Below are 18,403 nucleotides of genomic sequence, written 5' to 3'. Positions count from 1 at the left end.
GAGACTGGACTGTGCGTGGCTGAGGAAGCGCTAGAGGCCAATCTTGGGCTTGGACGGTATCTCCTCTTGTGGTCAGTGGTGCGGTCGATCTAGATGGGAATATGGGAGTCTCTGGCACTGTGGGGGTAAACCACCGGCCTATTGCAGGAGGCAACCTCTGCACCTGCAGGAGTGTAAGGGGACAGGACAACACTTGGCCAGCTGTCAATCAGTCGGCCTGAATGGCTCAAGCCCCACCCGGTCAGGTGTCAATCACCCTCCGGGATATAAGTCTGCGCCGGCCTCCTGAGACCTCACTCAGAGTTGCTGCAGCCACAGCCAGCCATTTTGCCAATAGAAAACATGGCCGCACCGATCCTCCCACACCAATGTTGCAGTCACGTAGCCAGTATGCAACATGGCCGCACTCATTTTTTTTCCCCCTTGAGATCCCTGACATTCTGCCAGCTGCCTAACTATTGATATAATCATCCTCTAAAACTTGAAAGGAATTGAAAAAAAGATTTTCCCTCAGAAAGTCGCACGAATAACTAATTTAAGGACGTCTACCACTGCAAAGGTGGGAGTTTCGCTGTCTAACCCGGAAACGGAAGTCCAATGAGGAGGCGCGCCAAAACAACCTGATTTCAAGGCGGCGGCGGCGTCGGGAAGGATCCGTGAGAAGTTCCCCGGTCCGGTAGTGGGGCCGCCAGTGTGAGGTTTTATCACCCCCCCCCCAACAAAATGCCCGAGGTGAAGCTCCGGCATGTGGTGTCGTGCAGCAGCGAGGACCCGGTGAGCCGCCTGGGCCTTGGCTTCATGCTATGGTATCCTGCTGAGGGTGGCATTGATCGGGGGTGGTCATGGGGATGACATGGGGATCAGGTGATGTGGAGGGATCTGGATGTGGGGTCAGGTGATATAGAGGGTGAAGTGACGTGGGTGTGTGTCAGGTGACAAAGCGTCAGGTGATGTGAGAGGGTCAGGAAGTGTCTGGGGGAATTCAGTGGTCAGGTGATATGGGATCATGTGACTTGGGAGGCAAGTGTCAGATGATGTGGGGGTTCAGGTTATGTGGATTGGGGGGTGTTGGGGGTCAGTGGTCAGGTGATAGGCAGTCAGGTTGGATGATATGTTGGATGGGGTTACAGAGACAGGGAGGGGTGTGGGGGACCGGAGGGGGGTTACAGAGACAGTGAGGGATGTCAGGGACTGGAGGAGGTTATGGAGACAGGGAGGGGTGTAGGGGACAGGAGGGGGTGGTTACAGAGACAGAATGAGATGTCGGTGACCGGAGGGGGTTACAGAAACAGGGAGCGCTGTCAGGGACCGGAAGGATTTACAGCGACAGGGAGGGGTGTCGGGGACCGGAGAGGGTTAAAGAGACTGGGAGGGGTGTCGGGGACCGGAGAGGGTTAAAGAGACTGGGAGGGGTGTCAGGGACCGGAGGGGGTTACAGAGACAGGAAAGGGAGAAGGGGAGCAGAGGGGGTACAGATACAGGGATGAGGAGGGAATCGGAGGGTTTCATGGGAAGGTGGAGTGAGGTTTGAGGGATTGGAGGGTGGGGGAGGAAGTGAAGGATGGGGCCATTCCTAGATGGTGGGCTTGTGTCCTACTCCACCTGCGTTCAGAGGCCTGATGGGATCTGTGTCTGCTCAAACCCCTCCCCAGACATTCAAGGCAGAGAACCTGCTGAAGGCGGACACCTATCGCAAGTGGCGCTCAAGGGACAAAGGAGAGAAGCAGATATCGGTCATCCTCCAGGTGTGTGGCGGACTGAGTATTGATGGTGGAGAACTGTCCTGTCACCCACCCCAAGAACCTCCAACAGTCCCGTCACCCACCCCAAGAACCTCCAACAGTCCAGCAGTTTCTATCTCTTGATGGCGGTGTTCACTCCTGACACCAAGGCCGGCTTTTGCCCATTTTTTCCGTGATCACCAAGGACAGAATTGTGCTTCACTGCTGCCATTGGCTGTGAGCGCTTGTGTTGGGAGCAGCGAAGGGGTTCCTTAAGTTTCCTGGTTTGGAGGGTGTGTCCCCACTGGGAAATGGTCTGACCCAGGGTTACGGAGACCGGGAATGGTGCACGGTGCTCCTGGTGGGGATACAGATACCGGGAACTGCACAGTGCTCTCAGTGTGATTTGAACCAGGGATTTAGAGACTGGGTACTGAGCATGGTGCTCCTGGTGTGGGATACAGACACCAGGAACTTCACGGCGCTCCTGGTGTGGGATACAGACATCGGGAACATCACGATGCTCCTGGTGTGGGATACAGACACCCGGAACTGCACGGTGCTCCCAGTGTGATTTGAACCAGGGATATGGAGACCGGGAACTGCAATTTTTCCGGTGTGGTCTAACCAAGGCATACGGAGACCAGGAGCTGTGTACGGTGTCCCCGGTGCGATCTGACTCAGGAACACAGAACTGATGCAGTCTTTCCCAGAGATAAAGGGGTGAACAGTCAACATTTTGGGACAAGACCCCTTATCAGGATGTTTTAATAATGTGACCTTCCATTTGCTGCCTGTCTCTAACTGCATGTTCCTGGAAAAAGTAGAATCAGGATATATTGTCGTGAACAAGTCATGAAATTCAGTGTTTTGCAGTAGTATCCTAGTGCAAACATTCATATTATAACCATCTAACGACATTTCTTGGAAAAAAAAATTACAACAGTAGTGCACGAAAAGTAAGGCCATGTCTTTGGATTATTGATCCGTCAGGAATCTGACGGCAGAGGGGAAGAAGCCGTCCTTGTGCCACTGAGTGCTCGTCTAGGCTCCTTTTTCCCGGGTGTAGCCTGGGTGGTGGGCATCCATGAGGATAGAGGCTGCTTTCTTCAGACACCACCTCTTGTAGACATCCTCAACGGAGTGAAGTCTGGTGCCTGTGATGTTGCAGGCTGAGTTAACCCTCTGGAGTTTATTCTTGACCTGAGAGTCGGCGCTTCTGTCCCAAGCAATAATGCAACCGGCCAGAACACTCTCCGCAGTCCACCTGTAGGAATGAGCCCATAGCGTTTGCTGCATTTTATATTGTGCATCTGGGGAGGGTGTTGATTCGGAAGAAGGTTCCTGGTGAACTTGCTGTCTTTGTCCCGCGCAGTTTGAGAAGGCGGAGCTGATTCACAGCATCGATATTGGCAATGAGGGATCGGCTTTCGTGGAAGTGTTGGTGGGAAATTCGATGTCGGCCTGCCAACAGGATTTTGAGGTGAGATCATGTGCTTCGTCTGAAAACTCAACCCACTGACGTGCTGGTAGCTGATCCCCAGGTTCCATGCCAGCCCTTCCTCTGAAGGGGGAGATTTAATCCGCGACCTTTCCTCTGAGCTAGTCCCCAACATCCCACTTTTTCTCTGTAACCCTCTCCGGTCCTCTACACCCCTCCCTGTCTCTGTAACCCCCTTTGATCCCCTCCACCCCACCGTCTCTGTAAGCCCCTCCACCCCTCCACCCCTCCCCGTCTCTGTAATCCCCTCCGGTCCCCTACATCCGTCCCCATCTCTGTAACCCCTTCTGGTCCCCTACACCCCTCCCTGTTTCTGCAACCCCTCTTTGGTTCCTACACCTTCTCCCTGTAACTGTAGCCCCCTCTGGTTCCCTAAACTTCTTCATCTCTGTAACCCACCCCCCCCCCCCATGGGCCCCTCCTGGCCTCTGTAACCCCCTATGGTCTCCTACACCCATCCCTGTCTCTGTAACCCCCTGTGGTCCCCTACACCCTTCCCTGTCTCTGTAGTCCCCGACACCCCTCCCATCTTGACCCTTGCCACCACAACACCCCCAAGCTCCAGGGTCTCTCTCCAGCTGGTGGGCGTGGCGGCCTTTCCTCCTTGGTTCTGTTGCAGCACCCAACTTTGACCTAACTCCTCTCCACTTCCTCCCTCCCAGGTGATCCTCGTCTCCTCCTTCTTCATGTCTCCCATGGAGAGCCGGAGCGGAAACAACCTCAACCGCGTCCGCATGTTTGGTCCAGACAAGCTGGCCAAGGGTGTTCTGGGTAAAAAGTGGGACCGGGTCAAAGTGGTCTGCACCCAGCCCTACAACAAGGTGAGGGGGCCGGGGTGGGCTGGGAAGCCACTCTGATCTTTGGGTTAACTCCGTGGGGGTCGTTCAACCATATCCATTTGTCCTCCAATCCCTGCCGAACCAGACTACGGGGAAAAATCTGATGATTTCCCACCTCCTCTAGTAGAATATTCTGAAATGAGGGAGTGGGAAGAGACTGGTGGTTGTGGTTGGGGGGTGGGGGAGGGGTGGCTGTTAATTATAAATTACAGGCCAGGTTCCGGGAATGGGAAGGGTTTTTCCAGATGAGGAGAGGATGGGATTGGGAATCCCTCCTCTCACCTTCACCCCTCTCCTCACCTACAAACCTCTCTGCCCCCTCCTCAACCACCCCTCTCCTACCTCCCCCTCACCCACCTCTCTCCCTCCTCCCCTTATCTCCCTCTCCCACCTCTCCCACACCATCTTCACTTCCCCGCTCCTCACCCACACCTACCCCCACTCTTCCCCCTCACCCTCCCCATCCCCTCACCCACCCTCTCTCTTCCCTCCCCAATCCACCTCCTCTCTTCCCACCTCCTCTCATCCAGAGGGGCTGAATGGCCCCCTGTCCTCTGTAATAGGCCCAAGAGAAGGGCTAAACTGCCTGCTGTCACCGTGCCGTAGGCCAGAGAGAAGGGTGAATGGTCTCTGGTGTTGTAAGGCAGGAGAGATGCGCAGAACAACTTCCTTTTCCACGGAACGACAGGATAATTCCCTGGGAGCTGACCGGGAGGTGTTCTCGGACCAGGATGGGGCAGCAAGACTGGTCGTGTTGGTTCATTTTTCTTCATTTCTTCCCTTCCACCTGCCCTCGTTCACACCCGGAGCAGAATCTGTGCTATGGACTCTCTTTCATCAGGTTTCACTCCGGTCCTGACCTGGATGAGAAGATGGCAGGTCCCAGCAGTCCGGTGAGTGGCTATCACCCACCCGACCCCACCCACCACCGCCGCCCCCCACCCCAAGCCCATGGTCACAAGAGGGCAGGGTATTGGGCTCAGGAAGGGAGCACTGGGGAATCATTCGCACAGAAAGATCAGTGGGTGGGTGGGGTGGCAAGAAGTGCTCCCAAGGGGCCTCAGGCACTGAAGATTTCCTGGTTGGAGGTTTGGACCTGGAGCTCGTGTTGCCACTGAATTGAACAAGAGTCTGTGCAGCTGCAGAGGCTGCGGGAGGCGAATCAATGGCACTCAGAGTGCCTTCAGAGTGTGTCTATGCTTCTCCTTCCCTTGCACTTTAAGGGGAGCCAGGCGACACCAATCTAATGGCGACTGTTAAGGCAGGCCAAAGGCAGTTTTGTGTAATGTTACATGTTCTGTACGACGACACGACAATAATGGAATCTTGAGAGGGAACAGGCGAATGGATTCTTAATCCAAGAGGAGGGGCAGATAGATCCCAGGATGGCAGGAAGGATTTTGGCTGAAGCTTTTCACACACTCCTGGAGTGAGATGTAGAGTGAAGCTCCCACCACACTATCCCAACACACACTCCTGAAGTTAGACACAGAGTTAAGTTCCCTCCATACTGTCCAATCACACATTCCCGGAGTTGGACACAGAGTGAAACTCCCCGTACACCATCACATCACATGCTTCCAGGTTTAGACACAGAGTGAAGCTCCCTCTGTACCGTCCCATCACACACTCCCGGGGTCAGACACAGAGTGAGGCTTCCTCTGTACCATCCCATCACACACTCCCGGGGTCAGACACAGAGTGAGGCTTCCTCTGTACCATCCCATCACATACTCCCGGGGTCAGACACAGAGTGAAGAGGAAACTCCCTCTGCAGCATCCCATCATACACTCCTGGGGTAAGACACAGAGTTAAACTCCCCCTTCTCCGTCCTATCACACATTCCCCAGGGTCAGACACAGAGTGAACCTGGTTTCTCTCCAGCAGAAGGTGACCTGGCTGGGTCCGTTTGTGGTGAAGGAGGAGGAGGGATGTAACGAGGGCCTCAAACCAGGCAGTCTGTTCAACCGGGCGAGCAGACCTCGCCTCAGCACCACAGGTGGGTTGTGGCTGACAGGGGGAGGGGGGAGGTTGGGGTGGGTGGATTCCTCTCCAACCAACCTCTGTCCTGGGAGGAAGAGGGGGTAGTTCCTGAGCCAGTGTGTCTGACTGCCGCGACATCTCTCCCCATGTTTCCTGCTCCCCCACCCCGCACCTAGGATCCCCACTCCCCTCCCCCCTCCACAATCTCTCCCCCCAATCCTGAGGATTTTCCCCATACACCCATCACCTACCTGAGATCCCTATCGCTCCGTCCACTGGAACCCATCCTAACATATCTGCAGGACCTCTGCCCATCACCCCAGTCCCCAGGATCGCCCTCCACCCTCCCACAAGCTTTCCCCATAACCCCATCTCCTCCCCCCACAGATGTCCCGTCCTCCCCCATCCAGGCCTTGCATCTCCCTGTATCCCTCTTTCCAGAACCCCACACTGACCCTGTCTCTCTCCTCGGCAGCATCCCCTCCGCCGCCGAGTCAGGGGTTGGGGGCGAGCTATGCTGATGCCACCCTGCAGGCAAGTGGAGTGGATGCCCCTGGAGGCGCCGAGAGGACCCCGGGCCAGCTGGCTGCCCGCTCGCCCACTGACAAGGTACGGTGGGCCTTCCATTGTTGAGAATTGTGGGGAGGGAAATTCCCAGGAAGGGTCGTGGTTATTGCCGGGATGGTGATTCTCAGGTCAGGTGCGGTTATTCCTGGGAAGGGTGAAGGTTATTCCCGGGTTGGGGGTGGTTATTCCTGGGTTTGGGTTTGGTTATTCCTGGGTTGGGTGCGGTTTATCCTGGGAAGGGTGGAGATTATTTCCGGGATGATTATTCCAGGGTTGGGGGGTTATTCCTGGATTGGGTGCAGTTATTCCCAGGATGGGTGGAGGTTATTCCAGGGATGGTTATTCCAGGGTTAGGTGCGGTTATTCCCAGGTTGGTTATTCCCGGGTTGGGTGCGGTTATTCCTGGATCAGGGGCAGTATTCCCAGGATAGCTATTTCTGAGACAGGGACTATTATTCCTGGTACAGTTATTCCCAGGATGGTTATTCCTGAGACAGGGACAGTTATTTTCAGGAAGGGTGCTAGATCCCACCCTGATTCCCAGGCTCCTGTCGGCCACAGGCGGACGCACCGCGGACCAAGCGGAAGTTTGAGTTCCCGAAGGAGAAGGCCAACCCTCCAGTAGTACGGAAGGAAAAGGAAGCATTGGAAGGTTCCGGGAAGAAGACCAGTCCATTACAGCCCACCCTGAAGCGGCAGAAAGGTGGGGATGTTGAGGTGGCTGGGGGCACAAGGGGTCAGGCGCAAGGGAAGGGGGAGGGCTAGGTGGGAGATGTGAGGGGAGGTGGGAGAGAGGGAAAGGTAGGTGGGTAGGCAAGAAAGGGGGTGGGAGAGAGGTGAGGAGAGGGGATGGGAAGGAGAAGCCAGGAGGGGGTGATGAGGAGGTGGGAGGGGAAGTGGTGAGGAGGGGGAGGTAGCAAGTCAGGTGGGAGGAGAGGCAAGGAGGGGAGGTGGTGAGAAGTAAGGTGAGGCAGTGAGGAGGGCAAGGAAGCGGTGAGGATGGGGGAAACATGGAGGGAGGGGAGGTGACAAAGTGGTAGGGGTGACGGAGGAGGGAGGGCAGGTTGGGAGGAGTGGCGGAGGGAGGAAGATGGGAGCTTGTTTTGGGGGTGAGGTCTCTGACACGAGGTAACAACTCCACCCCCCCCCTTCATATCCACCCACAGTCGAACCCCCACCGGCGAAGTCGGAGCCCCCCTCCAGTAAACCAGACACAGAGGGGCTCACAGGGGCCAAGCCCACTGACCTCCGCTCCATCCTGCAGGGCGCCGTGCTCGTCCTCAGTGGGTTTCAGAACCCCTTCCGATCGGAGCTGCGGGACAAGGCCCTGGAGATGGGGGCGCGATACCGCAGCGACTGGGACCCAGAGTGCACCCACCTGATGTGAGTGGAGGGGGCTCAGGGGCATTGTGGGTCGCATGGAAGGGAGCCCTGGGGTTACTGGGTTGCTTTGTGGTGGCTCAGGGAATTCTGGAGCATATGGAGGGGCACGGGCATTCCAGACTGAAACCACCCTTGTGTTGGAGGAACAGCACCTCATATTCTGTCTCGGCACCATCCAACCGGATGGCGTTAACACTGACTTTTTCCGCTTCTGTAAGACCCCCCCCTTCCCCTCCCCCTGGTTGTCCACCCTTGACCCCATCTCTTCCCTTTCCCTATCCCATTTTTTCCTTTCCTCCAGCTCTCTCCCTCCCTCCCCCCCCCCCACCCCGTCTCCTTTCTCCCAGCTCTGCCTTTACAGAGCCACCGATTAATACTCACCAGCCTATTCGTGTCCACGTATGGCCTCTTCCCTGTTGGCTCTTCCCTGTTGGCTTGTGCTCCTCCCCCCCCCCCCCTCCTCCTCCCCCCACCATTTTATCCAGGCACCTACCTGCTATGTGCTCACACGTTGACGAAGGGCTCAGGCCCGAAGCGTTGGTAAGACATCTTTGTCTCCTGTGGACGCTGCAGGACCTGCTGAGTTTCTCCAGCACTTTTGTACATTACTCAACCCAACAAACAATCCCTCTTTTAAAAATTTTAAATTTGGACGTTCAGCACGGTAACAGGCCTCAGCCCACGAGTCCATGCTGCCCAATTACACCCCATTAACCTACAACCCTCAGTATGGATAGAACGGTGGGAGGAAACCAGAGCCCCCAGGGAAAACCCATGCAGACACGTGGAGAACGTACAAACTCCTTACAGACAGCGTGGGATTTGAACCCTGGTCCCGATCGCTGGCGCTGTAAAGGCGTTGCGTTAACTACTGCGCCAACCAAGCCGATCCGGTGGCTTGACGACAACTCCCTGACTGTTTTCTTGCGGGGATGGAAGGAATCTCAATATAGTACATCTCAGGGCTTCCTTCAACGACCCTCGCGCCAGAACAAACCTCCTCGGTCACTGAGAGAAATGTCGACACCACACAACATGCGACGGTCGATTGTGGCGTACCCTTGTCCACAGTCCTGCAGGTTTGGAGATGACAGATTGGGCCGTCTGCTCTTTGGTGCGCCGGCATAATTGTTCCCCCTCGTGTTTTCCAGCTGTGCCTTTGCCAACACCCCCAAGTACACGCAGGTGAAAGCACTCGGTGGAGCTGTCGTCAGGAAGGACTGGATACTGGACTGTTACAAGAGGAAACGCAGGCTCTCACACAAACGGTGGGCACAAAATCCCCCTCCCCTGATTCCTGTTCTCTTCCCCCCCCCATTTCCTCTCCCCCCGATTCCTAGCCCCTTCGATTCCTCTCCTTACTTCCGATTCCTACCCCCCTCAATTTCTCCCCCGATTCCTACCCCCTTGATTCCTTCTACTTCCCCTTTCCTCACCCACCAATCTCCCTCCCCTTATTCCTCCCTCCCCTTATTCCTCCCTCCCCTTATTCCTCCCTCCCCTTATTCCTCCCTCCCCTTATTCCTCCCTCCCCTTATTCCTCCCTCCCCTTATTCCTCCCTCCCCTTATTCCTCCCTCCCCTTATTCCTCCCTCCCCTTATTCCTCCCTCCCCTTATTCCTCCCTCCCCTTATTCCTCCCTCCCCTTATTCCTCCCTCCCCTTATTCCTCCCTCCCCTTATTCCTCCCTCCCCTTATTCCTCCCTCCCCTTATTCCTCCCTCCCCTTATTCCTCCCTCCCCTTATTCCTCCCTCCCCTTATTCCTCCCTCCCCTTATTCCTCCCTCCCCTTATTCCTCCCTCCCCTCCCCGACTCTTTCCCCTCCACTCTCTCACTCCCCATTCAATCTCTTCCCTCCCCCCCCTGCATTTAACCCCCATGTTAACGATTCTCCTTCCCCCCACCCCCCTCATCACCGACAGGTACCTGCTGGACGGTGCTGGCTCGAGCAGTGAGGAAGGAGAGGAGGCCAAGGGACACAGCCCGAAGTCAGCCCCACCGCAAACATTGGAGCGCAAGGTAGGGAAGGGGGCAGGAGCAGGCCTTTCAGCCCCTCAATGGAGACAGCAGGGGGCATGTTTGACGCCCATCACCTGAATCCCAGATCTCCAGCCCCACCGGTAACAATGGGGACTGTCCCATCAACACTGACCCTTTACCCTCCTCCTCACACACGAGCTGACCCTTACCCTTAACCCCCCCCACCCCAACCCAAGTGAGGAGCAATGAATGCTGTTTCGACCCAGTTCCCTTGAACGTGAACAGCATTTCTTGTAGGAGAGGATCACGTGATCTCGTGGCCCTCAACTCGATGTCCCACTGCCCCCCCGGGCAGGAGAACCCTGCTGTGGGGGTGGGGGAGGCTGTATTCTTTCCTGCATTGACCAACTCTCCCCTCTTCAAATTCACGTTCATTATTGTCTGACCATACATGTGCAACTCGATGAAACAGCATTTCTCCATAACATGATACGTGCACGCACAAGCGTGTGTGCACACGCAGACACAGACGCATGCACACATGCGCGCGCGCACACACACACAGATCTCATTGAAACATTTCAAATGTTGAAAGGCATGGACAGAGTCGATGTAGAAAGGTTGTTTCCCCAGGGCGCAATTTCGGGATCGAAGGGCGTCCACTTAGAAGAGATGCGGAGCAATTTCTTCAGCCGGAGGGCGGTAAATCTGTGTAATCTGTTGCCATGGGTGGTTGTGGAGACCAGGTCATTGGATGTACTTATGGCAGAGATTAATAGATTCTTGATTGGAAAGTTATGTGGAGATGGCCGGGCGATGGGGCTGTGAGAAAATAGATCAGCGGGGAAGACTTGATGGGCTGAATAACCTATTTCTGCTCCTATATCTTATGATCTTAAATATTTTGGGATGATTTACTCAGTTACAGAAAATTCTTCATCAATTTAACAGCCGGTGGGAAGAAGCTATTCTCCAGCCTGGCTGTCCTGATTTTGATGATCCTGTACCTCCTTCCTGATGGCAGTGGGTCAGAGACCCTCTGGGCCAGATGGAAAGGGGTCCTCGATAATTCTTTGAGCTCTTGCTCCCGGCAAAAGTCGTCATTGGAGGGAAGGGCGACCCCAGTGGTCTTCCCGTTTGTTCTGACGACCCTCTATTGTTTCCGGTCCGATGCTTTGCAGCTACCATCCTACCCAGTGGTGGGACACTCTGGCTGTGCTCCTGTAGAATGTTGTTGAGCTGGGTCCCCATTGGCCCTGCCCACCTCATCCTCCTGAGGAAATATAGGTGGTGCTGGTCCCTCCTGACAGATGAGGTGGTGCTGTGGGTCAAGAATGGGTGTCTGTCCCACTCACACTGAGGAACTTTGCCCAAACTCTCCATGACGGAACCATTGATGTGTCGTTGAGAATGGACACCCTTCGTCCTGAAGTCCACTATCATCTCCCTTGTCTTGTCCACATTGAGACGCAGGTTGTTACTCTAGCACCATTTGCCCACCTCCCCTCTGTGAGGAATGGATGGGTAGACGAATGGATGGGTAGACGCTACAGGCACAAGGGGAGAGAGGACTCGGAATCCTGGACAGTCTCTGAGCAGACGGCATCCACATTGACAGCTCCAATGTCCATTTGTCCCCTACCTCTGTCTCTCTCTTTCCCGATCCCCCTCCCTCCCTTTCTCCAGCTCCCCTCCCCACTTCTGGTGAGAGGCGGTGAGGAGGGAGGAGGCGGTGAGGAGGGTGGGCAGATGGGGGAGAGGACGGCGTGCGGGGGGAGGACGGCGTGCGGGGGGAGGACGGCGTGCGGGGGGAGGACGGCGTGCGGGGGGAGGACGGCGTGCGGGGGGAGGACGGCGTGCGGGGGGAGGACGGCGTGCGGGGGGAGGACGGCGTGCGGGGGGAGGACGGCGTGCGGGGGGAGGACGGCGTGCGGGGGGGAGGACGGCGTGCGGGGGGGAGGACGGCGTGCGGGGGAGGACGGCGTGCGGGGGAGGACGGCGTGCGGGGGGAGGACGGCGTGCGGGGGGAGGACGGCGTGCGGGGGGAGGACGGCGTGCGGGGGGAGGACGGCGTGCGGGGGGAGGACGGCGTGCGGGGGGAGGACGGCGTGCGGGGGGAGGACGGCGTGCGGGGGGAGGACGGCGTGCGGGGGGAGGACGGCGTGCGGGGGGAGGACGGCGTGCGGGGGGAGGACGGCGTGCGGGGGGAGGACGGCGTGCGGGGGGAGGACGGCGTGCGGGGGGAGGACGGCGTGCGGGGGGAGGACGGCGTGCGGGGGGAGGGATAGTGTGGTGGGCAGGTGTGGGGGTGAGTGATAGTGAAGTGGGAGTGCTGAGAGAGGAAAGGCGGTAAGGAGATGCAGAGATGGAGGCTGTTACTCCCCATTCAATCTCTTCCTCCCCCCCCCCCACCCGCATTTAACCCCCACGTTAACGATTCTCCTTGAATGGGGAGTGAGAGAGCCTCTTTGACCACCTGTCCCCCAGCAGGTACCCCGCAAGGAGTTGCCAGATCCCCACAGGCCTCAGCAGAGGGAGGAAGTTCCCAGCACTTCCCGCCTGGGGGACAGGGATTCTGAAGGATCTACGGAGGAGGACAGGACAGGTAGGAATGTTCCTGGGTGCAATCAGCCGCCAAGGCTACGAACCAGGAAACCTTCCTTCCCTGTCACTCCTGCTGGTCGCACAGGCCCTTTAGCCCAACTCCTCCTTGCAGGCCCAGTTCTCTCCCTGAGCTGGTCTTGTTTACCTGCATTCAGCCCATCTCCCTCTTAACCTTCCCTATTCCCAGACTAGTCCAAAAGGCATAAATGTTCCTGCCTTTCCCATCTCCTCGTTCCACAGACCCACACCCCAACAAAATATGGAGAAGTTCCCCTTAAAATCTTTCCTGAAACCCTCCACCTTATCCATGTCCCTTTCAGTTGTATAAACCATAAAATGGTTCTTCCCCACCCCAATGTCCAACACTCCAGGGAGAAATGACCCAACCTCTCCTTCTTGCTCGAGCCCCTCTCTCCAGTCCCGGGTCCATCCCACTGAATCTTTTCTGTTTCTCCCCCCACCTTTTCCAGCTGAGTGATGTCTTCCCACAGCCAAGTGATGTCTTCCCACAGCCAGTCGACTAAAACTGCTAGTGATACTCCAAGTGTGGTCTCTTGTACAGTTGTAGCTGGGTGTCCCAGTTCCTGGACTCAGTGCCCTGACCAATTAAGGCAAGCCTGACCAATTAAGGCAAGCCTGACCAATTAAGGCAAGCCTGACCAATTAAGGCAAGCCTGACCAATTAAGGCAAGCCTGACCAATTAAGGCAAGCCTGGCCAAGCATTTTCTTCCCCGCCCTGTCTACCTGTGTCCCCACTCTCAGGGAACGATGTCCCTGTACCCCGGGGCCTCTCTATTCTACCACAACCTTCCCTGCCCCATCTACCTGTGTCCCCACTCTCAGGGAACGATGCCCCTGTACCCTGGGGCCTCTCTGTTCTACAACACCCTTCCCCGGCCCATCTACTGTGTCCCCACTCTCAGGGAACGATGTCCCTATACCCTGGGGCCTCTCTATTCTACAACAACCTTCCCTGTCCCGTCTACCTGGGTCCCCACTCTCAGGGAACGATGTCTCGGTACCCCAGGGCCTCTCTGTTCTACAACACCCTTCCCCGCCCCATCTACTTTTGTCCCCACTCTCACGGAACGATGTCCCTGTACCCCGGGGCCTCTCTGTTCAACAACGTACCCCAGAGCCCCACCTTTTACTGCAGTCCACTGCACCACTTCCCTCTCCCTGCTCTGTCTCATCAAGTCGGATTGTTCGTTACAGATATACATTGTACAATATACTTGTTCCAAATGCTGTGGGGCGGTTCTCAGGGCTGATTTACTGACTGATACCCTGGGCATCATAGGGATCTGGGGGAGATGGGGGGATGCGAGGGGGTCACAGAGGGAGAGGGGCTGAAAACTCTGCCCAGCGGTGGGGGATGGGGGTGAAATTGAACCTGGGTCTCCAGGGCAGAGGAAGCAGCAGCACTACCTGCTGGGCCTGTGGAAGGGGTAACATTTGTGCGCACACTACCCTGCAGCAGGCGACGAGGTGGCGGTGGATGAGGATTCGGACTGTGACACGGAGGAGGAGATCAAAAGGTAGGGACGCAGGCCATGTTCCCAAAATCCCACATCCCCTGGGGTTGGGAGGGGAGTGAATCCCACCCGATCTCATAGGGAGATTGCGGGAAGGGATGGGAGGGAGGGGTGTAGGGGACCGGAGGGGGTTACAGAGACAGGGAGGGGTGGAGGGGACTGGAGGGGGTTACAGAGACAGGGAGGGGTGGTGGGGACTGGAGGGGGTAATAGAGACAGAGGGGTGGAGGGGATCAGAGGGAGTTACAGAGAGATGGGGAGAGGTGTAGGGGACTGGAGGGGTTACAGAGATAGGGAGGGGTGTAGGAGAGCGGAGGGCATTACAGAGAGTGGGGGTGTAGGGGACTGGAGGGGGTTAAAGAGACAGGGAGGGGTGGAGGGGACCAGAGTGGGGGTTACAGAGACAGGGAGGGGTGTAGGGGACCGGAGGAGGTTACAGAGACAGGTAGAGGTGGAGGGAATGACAGGAAGGGGTGTAGGGAACCCGAGGAGGTTACAGAAACGGGGAGGGGTGTAGGGGACTGGAGCGGGTTACAGAAACAGGGAGGGGTGTAGGGGACTGGAGCGGGTTACAGAAACATGGAGGGGTGTAGGAGACCAGAGTGGTTACAGAGACAGGGAGGGGAGTAGGGATAATAACCTCTGCAGTGACCTCTGACCTTTCTGGATAGGGTCCAGGAGCACATTCACCACCGAGACAATGATGATCCGTACACAGCCTCCACCGACGAGAACACTGACATCGAGGATGGAGTCAGTCCTGACCTGCCCATCCCGGAGCTGCCTGGTGAGTTTCTCGACCCCCACACCATTAATTCTGCCCCCCCCCCCATTCTGATTCCCCCTTCTGCCCCCCTCCCTCTGTCCTGATTCCCTGTTCGTCCTACCACCTCCCCTCGGTCCTGACCCCCACCTCCCCTCGGTCCTGACCCCACCTCCCCTCGGTCCTGACCCCACCTCCCCTCGGTCCTGACCTCACCTCCCCTCGGTCCTGACCCCACCTCCCCTCGGTCCTGACCCCACCTCCCCTCGGTCCTGACCCCACCTCCCCTCGGTCCTGACCCCACCTCCCCTCGGTCCTGACCCCACCTCCCCTCGGTCCTGACCCCACCTCCCCTCGGTCCTGACCCCACCTCCCCTCGGTCCTGACCCCACCTCCCCTCGGTCCTGACCCCACCTCCCCTCGGTCCTGACCCCACCTCCCCTCGGTCCTGACCCCACCTCCCCTCGGTCCTGACCCCACCTCCCCTCGGTCCTGACCCCACCTCCCCTCGGTCCTGACCCCACCTCCCCTCGGTCCTGACCCCACCTCCCCTCGGTCCTGACCCCACCTCCCCTCGGTCCTGACCCCACCTCCCCTCGGTCCTGACCCCACCTCCCCTCGGTCCTGACCCCACCTCCCCTCGGTCCTGACCCCACCTCCCCTCGGTCCTGACCCCACCTCCCCTCGGTCCTGACCCCACCTCCCCTCGGTCCTGACCCCACCTCCCCTCGGTCCTGACCCCACCTCCCCTCGGTCCTGACCCCCACCTCCCCTCGGTCCTGACCCCACCTCCCCTCGGTCCTGACCCCACCTCCCCTCGGTCCTGACCCCACCTCCCCTCGGTCCTGACCCCACCTCCCCTCGGTCCTGACCCCACCTCCCCTCGGTCCTGACCCCACCTCCCCTCGGTCCTGACCCCACCTCCCCTCGGTCCTGACCCCACCTCCCCTCGGTCCTGACCCCACCTCCCCTCGGTCCTGACCCCACCTCCCCTCGGTCCTGACCCCACCTCCCCTCGGTCCTGACCCCACCTCCCCTCGGTCCTGACCCCACCTCCCCTCGGTCCTGACCCCACCTCCCCTCGGTCCTGACCCCACCTCCCCTCGGTCCTGACCCCACCTCCCCTCGGTCCTGACCCCACCTCCCCTCGGTCCTGACCCCACCTCCCCTCGGTCCTGACCCCACCTCCCCTCGGTCCTGACCCCACCTCCCCTCGGTCCTGACCCCACCTCCCCTCGGTCCTGACCCCACCTCCCCTCGGTCCTGACCCCACCTCCCCTCGGTCCTGACCCCACCTCCCCTCGGTCCTGACCCCTCTTCTTCTGTTCCGACCCACTTTCCCCCCTCCGTCCTGACTCACTCTCCCGCCTCCATCTCTGTCCTGTTCTCCCCCTCCCCCTTCCGTTTTGACACCCCTCCCCCTCTGTCCTGGCCTTCCCATCTTCCCTCTGTCCTGGCTCTCACCCCTCTATCCCCTCCCCCCTCCGTCCTGTCACAGCTCCCCTCTCCGTCCTGCGCCCCCTCTCCATCCTGCCCCCTCCTCCTTATCCCTACCCCTCTGTAGCCCCATCCCCACTCTCACCTTGCCTCTCTAACCTCCACACACCAGCCTGATTAAACTCCCCTCCTGAGATTGTCACCCTGCTGTCTGTCCATCCATGCTGGGATGGGACCGCTGAACCGTAACTGCCTGGCGCGTGCCACAGTCCCACTCCCGGCCTGACCGTTCCCCATCTCCTTTCTGCAGATCTCTTCCAGGGCAAACACTTCCTCCTGTATGGAGAGTTTCCCGGCAGTGAGCATCGCTTGTTGACACGTTACATCACCGCGTTCAATGGGTGAGGAGGGAGGCGGGCAGGGAGAAAGAAGGTGGTGGAGGGGGCGGTGAGGAGGTGGGGGTGGGAGGCATTATGGGGAAGAGAAATGGGAGGAGGGGGAAGGAGAGATGGGAGGGAGGGAGGGGGCAGTGAGGAGGGATTGAGTGGTGGGGGAGAGATAGGTGGAAGTGGAGGGAGGGACAGTGGGGGTAGGAGGGGGCAGCCAGGTGGAGGGGCAGTGGGGAGGGTGATGAGGAAGGGACAGTGTGGATAGAACACCTACAGGTTACATTGCTCCCTGAGAGTGGGGGACACGGGTAGACAGGGCAGGGAAGGAAGCATTTGATCTCACTCGTCTTCATCTGTCAGGGCACTGAGTCCAATAGCTGGGACATCCTGTTACAATTGCGCAGGATGTGGGTGAGACCACACTGGGAGGGTCGCACATAGTTCTGGTCTCTGGATGTGAATGTAGGGGTATGGGGTTTGTTCTCTGCCGCGCCAGAGTTGCTGAGGCCATTTGGCCCCTCTCTTCTTTCTGCTTCCCCCTCTGCAGGTCCCTGGAGGACTACATGAGTGAGAGTGTTAACTTTGTAGTCACCGCTGAGGATTGGGACGACCGATTCGATGAGGTGAGGGGACAAAGGTCAAGGTCAGCACCCCCTCTCCACCCTCCTCGCCGCGCCCTCTCCCCTTGCTTATCCCACCTGCCTTGGCTACCCCCTCCCTCCGCACTGCCCCCTCCATCCACAGCCACCCCTTTCCTCCCCACTGCTCCTCCTCGCTGACCCTTACTCCTGTTCTGGGTGGTAGGTGGGGTTAGCACGGTGGTGGGGTTGGAGAGCGATCACATCCGAGCACTGAGTCTGCTCCCCTCCCCCGGCAGGCGCTGATGGAGAACTCGAACCTGGCCTTCGTCCGCCCCCGCTGGGTGTACACCTGTAACGAGAGGCAGAGGCTGGTACCCCACCAGCCCTTCGTCGTGGTCCCCAGCATCTAGACCACCCTGCACTCCTAACCCACTTTCCCCTAACCCCATCCTCCTCTCTCCCTCTGTCCCCTACTCTGCTCTCCCCTCCCTGTTCTCTCTCCCCCTCGCCTTCCTCCGTCCCCTCGCCTTCCTCCGTCCCCTCGCCTTCCTCCGTCCCCTCGCCTTCCTCCGTCCCCTCGCCTTCCTCCGTCCCCTCGCCTTCCTCCGTCCCCTCGCCTTCCTCCGTCCCCTCGCCTTCCTCCGTCCCCTCGCCTTCCTCCGTCCCCTCGCCTTCCTCCGTCCCCTCGCCTTCCTCCGTCCCCTCGCCTTCCTCCGTCCCCTCGCCTTCCTCCGTCCCCTCGCCTTCCTCCGTCCCCTCGCCTTCCTCCGTCCCCTCGCCTTCCTCCGTCCCCTCGCCTTCCTCCGTCCCCTCGCCTTCCTCCGTCCCCTCGCCTTCCTCCGTCCCTTCCCCTCATTCTGTCTCCATTCATTCAGCCCTCCTCTCTCGCCCTGCCCCCTCTCTCTCTCGCCCTGCCCCCTCTCTCTCTCGCCCCCCCTCTCTCGCCCCCCCTCTCTCGCCCCCCCCTCTCTCGCCCCCCCTCTCTCGCCCCCCCCTCTCTCGCCCCCCCCTCCCCCTCTCTCGCCCCCCCCTCTCTCGCCCCCCCCTCTCTCGCCCCCCCTCTCTCGCCCCCCCTCTCTCGCCCCCCCTCTCTCGCCCCCCCTCTCTCGCCCCCCCT

General features: G+C 58.7%; 1 protein-coding gene across 6 annotated transcripts; it reads left to right on the top strand.

The window, feature by feature from the left end:
- The first annotated feature begins 582 nt into the window (after positions 1-582).
- On the top strand, positions 583-18,271 carry xrcc1 (X-ray repair complementing defective repair in Chinese hamster cells 1). Of its 6 annotated transcripts, none has more exons than XM_069940075.1 (17): positions 583-774; positions 1,653-1,745; positions 3,097-3,204; positions 3,885-4,043; positions 4,874-4,954; positions 5,947-6,061; positions 6,521-6,654; positions 7,174-7,315; positions 7,779-7,995; positions 9,147-9,263; positions 9,919-10,015; positions 12,464-12,581; positions 14,062-14,119; positions 14,788-14,903; positions 16,627-16,717; positions 17,253-17,328; positions 17,583-18,271. In XM_069940075.1, the coding sequence occupies exons 1-17, from the start codon at positions 724-726 to the stop codon at positions 17,694-17,696; spliced, it is 1,887 nt and encodes a 628-aa protein (XP_069796176.1). In that variant the 5' UTR covers positions 583-723; the 3' UTR covers positions 17,697-18,271. The 6 variants fall into 6 exon arrangements, with proteins under 6 accessions (XP_069796176.1, XP_069796174.1, XP_069796175.1 ...); XM_069940073.1 differs by having other exon boundaries at positions 5,950-6,061; positions 14,059-14,119; positions 17,583-18,270; XM_069940074.1 differs by having other exon boundaries at positions 12,467-12,581; positions 14,059-14,119; positions 17,583-18,270.
- The last annotated feature ends 132 nt before the right edge of the window (positions 18,272-18,403 follow it).

Source organism: Narcine bancroftii, chromosome 5, assembly GCF_036971445.1.
Source record: "Narcine bancroftii isolate sNarBan1 chromosome 5, sNarBan1.hap1, whole genome shotgun sequence".
Taxonomy (NCBI): domain Eukaryota; kingdom Metazoa; phylum Chordata; class Chondrichthyes; order Torpediniformes; family Narcinidae; genus Narcine; species Narcine bancroftii.
This window is presented reverse-complemented; position numbering and strand designations above follow the sequence as displayed.

Excerpts from the sequence above, each read along its gene's own strand:
- xrcc1 (XM_069940072.1), top strand. The coding sequence starts at position 724 with ATGCCCGAGGTGAAGCTCCGGCATGTGGTGTCGTGCAGCAGCGAGGAC. Across the intron at positions 775-1,652 it reads CGTGCAGCAGCGAGGACCCG|ACATTCAAGGCAGAGAACCT; the intron begins GTGAGCCGCCTG and ends ACCCCTCCCCAG. Across the intron at positions 10,016-12,463 it reads CGCAAACATTGGAGCGCAAG|CAGGTACCCCGCAAGGAGTT; the intron begins GTAGGGAAGGGG and ends CCTGTCCCCCAG.